The 6,769-nt window shown below is 61.8% G+C and overlaps 1 protein-coding gene across 1 annotated transcript in view; it reads right to left on the bottom strand.

Moving 5' to 3' along the window:
• Window positions 1-3,275: 3,275 nt before the first annotated feature.
• MYO15A (myosin XVA) overlaps window positions 3,276-6,769 on the bottom strand; it is a gene marked incomplete at its 5' end in the record, with an annotated part of 50,844 nt that continues 47,350 nt past the window's right edge. Inside the window, one exon of the mRNA XM_082603894.1 lies at window positions 3,276-3,827. Coding sequence (XP_082460020.1) covers window positions 3,726-3,827 — 102 coding nt within the window. The 3' untranslated portion in view covers window positions 3,276-3,725. The remainder of the gene's footprint in view (window positions 3,828-6,769) is intronic.

Genomic DNA, 6,769 nt, shown 5'->3' with positions numbered 1-6,769 from the left:
CCGGACCCTCGGACGCCCGGCTCGGCCCGCACTTTAAAGCGCTCCTCACGACGTCACGACCGCCCGCCCGACGTTCGCCAGCGCCGCTCCTCAGCGGGCGGCTCCAGGCGCACGCGCAGTACGACCGGCCACGGCGGCTCCGCGTGCAGCGAGCATGCGCGCGCCTGCGGCCGGGTCAGCAGAGGGGCCGGCGCACGCGCAGACGGGGGCCGTCCACCGCCCCTCCCCCACCCACTGAAGGGCTCCGCTAACGCCCCAAACTGTAGCCTGCCTCCTGTCCGCGCCTCCCCCGCGGCCGTAGGGCTCCCTCCACGGGGGTGCGCTCACGCCGTCAATGCTGTCGCCACGCTACGTCACGGCATCGTCCGAACGCCCGAAATCGCCTCAGCCCCCAGCGCGCAATCACCAGGGAACCGCCACAACCCAGCCTGCCCGGTCACCGCCCCCTTGGCGCTTCCACTTTTGTCACTGGGCCACCGGCCACGCGCCGGGCAAGCCCAGACGGCAGCTTCTGGAAGCCGGTTGGCGCGCATGCCTGTCAATCCGGCGGTCGCCTTGGCTACTGCGTCCGTCCCCTAATTAGCGGCGGGCGGGCCGCGAGGACCCCTGAAGGGTGACCGGGTGGCTAAGGGAGTGCCTGATTGGAGACCCGACCGCAGGGAAGTGCTCAGCGCTCAAGGATATGCTCCGATTGCGGCGCCAAGAGCCCCGGCCCAGCCCCTGGCCCGACGGCTGCTGCCACAGACACCGCCCCCTCGCCGCCGCCCGGCGTGGACGTTGCCCTAGTCACGTCCCGGCGGCGGCGCGTGCGCGGCCCTCCTGGGCCGGGCGACCCCGGGACGACGGGGAGCTGGGGACGGCAGCCCGGGCCGCGGTCCCCGGAGTCACTGCTTTCCCGGGCGCCCAGGCCTTTGTTCAGACCCTCCCGGCCCCTGAAGGCGGGGCCTGCACGCGTGGTCACGCTCCTTGGTCCCTGTCCCTCCCACCCGTTCCTTAACTGTGGTTTTTGGAGGCTCGGCTCACCCCTCTAGCAGCCTCCCCAGATTCTCACTGGGATGAAATGCATCTTGGGTTTCGTGGCCTCGCCACCCTGGCCGTTGTGCCCCCAGCCCCTGCGCCCTCTCCACCCACCGCCCCCGGCTGGTCGGGGCTTGAGCTCCAGACCCTGCCACCCAACAGACGTGGGTTTGGACCTTGACCTCCTGACGGGCTGTAGGACTCCGGACAAGAAATGGGAATGAAATCAGTGCCCATGTGCGGTGGGTGTGAAGATGAGACAAAGTCCTGCATCCTGTACATTAAGCAGAGAGGACCACTGGCCTCGAGTGTGGGCCTGTTTCCACGTCCTGAACTGGGGGCCTACCGGTCCCTGGTGGGAGGTGGGGTCTGTCTTGGGGCCACAGAAAGTCCAGGCCAGCAGGGCCTGTAGGATGGGGAAGCCTGGACACCCGGGACCCTGGCCCTGACCCTCCCTTCCAAGCAGCAACGGGGCAGGCGTGAAACCCGTAGGGAATCGGCTCCTGCCCTTTCCTGACCCAGCCTGGTGGGCACCGCTGGTGGTGGCGGCAGGAAGGCAGCTGCAGGTGGTGAGAAGGTGGCCAGTGGGCAAAGCCAAGGTCAGGCGACTAGGCTTGGGCCCCAGTCCTGCCTGGGCCATTCTATGTGAATGCCCGGGCAGGGCCCCGTTGCCTGCATATTGGCAGTTTGGCTGCGAGAGCTCAGGCCCTTCAGAAGCCCAGCGCCCACCTCTCAACGGCCCACCAACCGGGGGCATCGGACTCTGCACGCACACCTGGTGGCAGGGAGCTCACTACCTCATTCATCAGAAAGTCCTGCCAGAGACCCCTGTGCTCCGCTCACCAGGCAAACATGGGAGTCACCTCTCCAGGGCCCCCAGACACCCCCTCGGAGGCTTCCCCATGCTCTGCAGCCAGGGCCCTCCACTCTCCCATCCGAGCCTCAGGGGGAGGCAGCTCGACTCTGGAGCCAGCCTGCCTGCCTTTGACTCTCGGCCAGGCCAGTTAGTGGTTACTTGCTTCACCTCTGGGCCTCAGTTTCCCCACGAAGACAGGACGTGACTGTCTCAGGCTACCATGCCTCCCAGATGTGTCTCCTGTGTTACCCCATGCCAGGCTGCGCACCCTGGGGCTTGGTTCCCTCTGCTCTGGCTCTCCCCACGTCCACCTGGAGTTCCTGTCTTTCTGGGTCTGGGGGCCACAGCAAGGTCTGATTCTCCTGCTACCCGAGTCTTCCCATTCTGCTTCCTGGGGATTGTTACCTCTGACGAGGGCTCGACCTGCTGGTGCCACCACTGAGGCACCAGAACAGCTGTTAAAACATGAGCCTGTGCCTTAAGGCCCAGGTCCTGAAATCCTGAAGTCCTGCTGTTCAGTTACCCAATGCTGTGTAGCAAACCTCCCAAAACTCAGACCTCAGACACCATCCAGCTCAGGAGTCTGCATCGTGGCCAGGGTTGGGCCGGGAGATTCCTCCCGGTTCCAGGCGCTTCAGCTGGGGCCTCACTCACACGGCCCACTTGCATTCTGCAACCCAAAAGTCCTCTCACCTGGGCAGAGCCTCTTCTAACTGGGAGCAACTCCCGGTGCCTGGCATTTGCCTAGTACACAGTAGGTGCTTAATAGGTACTGAATAAGTAAATAAACCCCTCCTCTGACACCGTGGCTCCAGCCAATTATGCCCCCACACACCCATCCAGCCCTCCTCCTCCAAGCCTCCCCTCCCGCACAAGTTCCCCAAAGCACTAGCACTTCCAATCAACATTCATTCATTTATTCTTTCATTCATGCGACAAGTATTTTTTAAGCACCTACTCTGCGTTAGGCATTGTCCTAACGTTAGGCTTTGGGGGAAAGAGTAGGGAACACTGTTTTCTCTGTTTAGAATGTCCATTCCCCTTCCCTCCATCTATTCCTATAGCAAACTCCTACTCATGGTTCAAAACCCAACCCAAACATCCCATTCCCTGGGAAGCCCTTTCCCAGCCTTCTCCCTCCCCAGCCGCTGACATGAAACATCTCTCTCCCTCTACTATACCATTCTCAAATATTGTGTGGCCCATCCAGTGATGGGGTCCTGGGGTTAGGGCTACCCAAGGAGTGTGGGGTAGAGGGGCAGGGGCCCGCAGGGAGAGGTAAGCACAGATATCTCTGCTGGAAGCTCTGTTCAGGGGAACCTGGGCCTCCACCTCCTGGCTCCTCCCTCAGGCTCATTTTCTAGTCACTCAACAACCATATAAGGGAGAACAGGCTGCCAGGCATACCTTTTATTTGCACAGAAATGACCAAGAGCCAGGAATCCAAGCTCAGTAGCAGTGCAGGGGCACCTGAGGGGGGGGACATGTGAGGGACCAGGACAGGGAGATGGAGCAGATTTGAACATCAGACCCCAAGGAAAGCAAAGGCAGGTTCAGTTTGTCTAGGCTACCGGTGTGGGGCTTCCCTGCCGCAGGGGGAGTCGGGGCAGGGCCACAGTGGTAGGTGGCAGGAGGCCCCACTGGTCAGTCTTTGGAAGTCCCTCCTGCCATGGGACCCAAGTTTGCACACTGCAACTCCATTCCAACTCTGGATCAGTCTTCTCAGGTTCCTGGGGGCTCGCGCCACGACACCTACTGCCTCTTGGTCTCCCCTAAGGTTCTGGCGCAGTAACTCCCCTGGGACCACACAGCAAGCCTCCTGGCACAGGGCAGCTGGGGGCTGGGGGCTGGGTCAGAGCAGCGTGATCTCGCTGGGGGGCAGTGTGAGCCGCTTCTCACGGGCACTGAGCAGGTTCTCCACGTGCACGGCCACCACGCGACACAGCTCCAGGCCCTGCAGGAGAGACGGTGAGAGGCCCAACACTTCCCAGCTCTCACCTGGGGTGAGATGTGGCCGGGAGAGGGGAGAAAGATAGAGGCCAGCCTCACCCTCGTCCCCACCTCCCCAGGGCCCTGGGAGGAGCATGAGCAGCTAGGAGGAGGAACGCCAGGCTGCAGGTGGGAAGGGGTGAGCCTGGAGGAGACCAGCGCATCTGCCAGCTCTGCTGCATGTGGCCTGTGTGACCTGGAGCCAGTTACTGCACCTCTCTGAGCCTCAGTGGTCTCACCCCTGGGGGCTCGGTTTACCAGGGCCTGCCTCACAGAGCCGTGGGGAGGAGGTTATGAGATTTTACTACATGTGAATCCTCTAGACTTGAAACCTATTAGCCCCGTCAATAAATGGTTTCTAACCAAGTGCTGCCATGGTTACCACCTGGCGCCCACAGCCTAGAATGAGCTGTGACCCAGCCTCAGGGCTCCCTCCCACCTGCTGGGGGCGGGACAGGCAGCGGGGACTGTGGAAAATTGGTCTCTCAGACCACAGCCAGTGCCGGAATCTCCCCAGGCGCTTCCTGGGGGCTGGGAAATAAGGAGGGTAAAAATAAGGAGGACAGCACTTACTGGGTGGCGACTGAGGGCCAGGCACTGTCCCAAGAGCCACCCGTGTCCCACCCCTCCCAGTCCCTGCAGTGTCCCTATGAGTCAGACATTCTTAGAGCCCATTCCACAGGTGAGGAAACTGAGGCCAGAGCCCTGAAGCCACTTGCCCCAGACCTCACAGCTGGGGATGGTGGGACTTGAACCCAAGGCCACACCCTGGGGCACCCCCACCTCAGCTAATGAGATCAGAGCGGGCTCCTCCCCACCATCCTCCCACCTACATGCTGCAGCACTCCAGGCCTCACTGGGAATGCTGCCCCACTTGGCAGGTGTGGAAACTGGGGCTCAGTAAGAAGCTGGGTTGCTTCCAGATGCCCTCACACAGCCTGTCAGGGGTAGGCGGGATCACTGCTGCACTCAGACATCACCTGCTCCTGGAAGCCCTCGCTGATTACCTCCTGGATAGCACGGGTACACCCTCCCCGCACTGATCACGGTTTATTAGAGAGTCTTTGATGTCTGTCACACCCCTGAGACCTGGGGCTCTGTGGGGGCCAGGGCTGGAGGGTCTCCTCAGTATCTCTGCAGCTAAGTGCAGAACCTGCTGCATAGAGATGCTCACTGGTTATACATTGAAAGAATGAATGATTAATTAATAAACGTGTCCTCTATACATGCATGACAGAGGCAGAGCAGAGGTGGCAACACAAAGAGGTCGCGGGTGGGGAGGGTGCTGGGAGCAAGTGGAGAAGCCGGAGAGGCCTCCTCCTCCACCCACTCACTTCCTGAGCAGCTGCTACAGCCGGGCTGTGCTAGGGACACCGTGGGGACAAGCTGGACACAGCCCTGCCCTGCCCTGCCCCGCCCTCTCGGGGCTGACATTCTAGAGGGGAGACAAACAATCTGGGAACAAATAACTAAGTGATTTCCAAGCCATATGAGGGCTACTGAGGCGGACAGAGTGAACTATCGGGGAGGAGGGTCAGGGTAGGCTTCTAGAAGGAGGTGATGTTTGTGCTGAAACCGGAACAATGGGAGGGAGGGAGCCCTGTGATGCAGGGAAGCGCGTCCCAGGTAGAGGGGATAGTGAGTGCAGGGGGTCTGGGGCGGGGAGGGGGGCAGGTAAGCAGAGAGGAGGGATGAGAGCGGAGGCCACGGAGGTAATCAGAGGAGGGGGTGGGGACGGGAAGGGCTGCTGGGTTGGGGGCCCAAGGGCCTGCAAGGGTGAGAGGTGAGGGCAGAAGCCTGTTGGTCTCCAAGGGCAATGCTGAGGGGGTCAGGGCAGGAGAGAGAAATAAGGGGCTGTCTCAGCAGAGCTGGCTTTGGAAGCCTCAGGGTCAGAGGGGTGCCGGGGGTGGGGCGGGGGGACCAGACTCAGCACCAGTTAGAGGTCGTCCAGCAGAGGGCTCTCCAGAAAAGGGGCCCAAGGAGCAACGGATGGGCAGGTCCGAGGAGGTGGGTTTGCTGTGGTGGGAGCTCAGACTGGGGGTTCTGGGAAGCAGGCTGAGCCCCACATAAGGCCAGGGTGGGGGTGACCTCAGCAGGAGCAGGACTGGGGAGCAGTGGGAAGCACACTGATCCCCAGTCAAAGGCTCCCCAGGAGCCCGGGGCGGGGGGCTCCTCCCTTAGAGGCAGGGCTGGGGCAGTGGGAACCCGTCTCGTGCCCTGGGATAGCAGCCCCACCAAGGCAGGCCGTGCCGTGAGAAGTGGTCCTGGGCCCACATCTTGAGTGGGTGCGGTGGCCCCAGACGTGTGGGCCCAGCCCCGATTCTGCCCCTTCTCTGGACCTCAGTCCCCTCTCTTCAGTGGGCTGAGAACTCTGGTCCTGCCCCATCCCCGGGCACTGCAAGACTTGGACTTGACTGACCTAGAGGTCAGCCACAGCTTTTTTTTTTTTTTTTTTGCAGTACGCAGGCCTCTCTCTGTTGTGGCCTCTCCCGTTGCAGAGCACAGGCTCCGGACATGCAGGCTCAGCGGCCATGGCTCACGGGCCCAGCCGCTCCGCAGCATGTGGGATCCTCCCGGACTGGGGCACGAACCCGTGTCCCCTGCATCAGCAGGCGGACTCTCAACCACTGCGCCACCAGGGAAGCCTCAGCCACAGCTTTTAAGGAGCAGCCACAGTTGCTGCAAATAGCAGAAGGTCCAGGGCAGCTGGGCCTTGGCCTCCCTGTCACATGGGAACCCCACTCTCCACCCCTCAACCTCAACAATCCATCCTCCGAGCCTCAGCCCAGGTGAACGTCCTCAAACTGCCTGGGTTCTGCCCTCCCACCAACCTTCTATGGCTCCCGAGTGCCCTCAGGAGGAAGCCCCAGATTCTTAGCTTTATATTCAAGGACCCTTAAGACCTGC

This window comes from Mesoplodon mirus, assembly GCF_964341445.2.
Source record: "Mesoplodon mirus genome assembly, chromosome: 18".
NCBI lineage: Eukaryota > Metazoa > Chordata > Mammalia > Artiodactyla > Ziphiidae > Mesoplodon > Mesoplodon mirus.
Note: the sequence above shows the minus strand (reverse complement) of the source record. Positions and strands in the feature narration are given on the sequence as shown.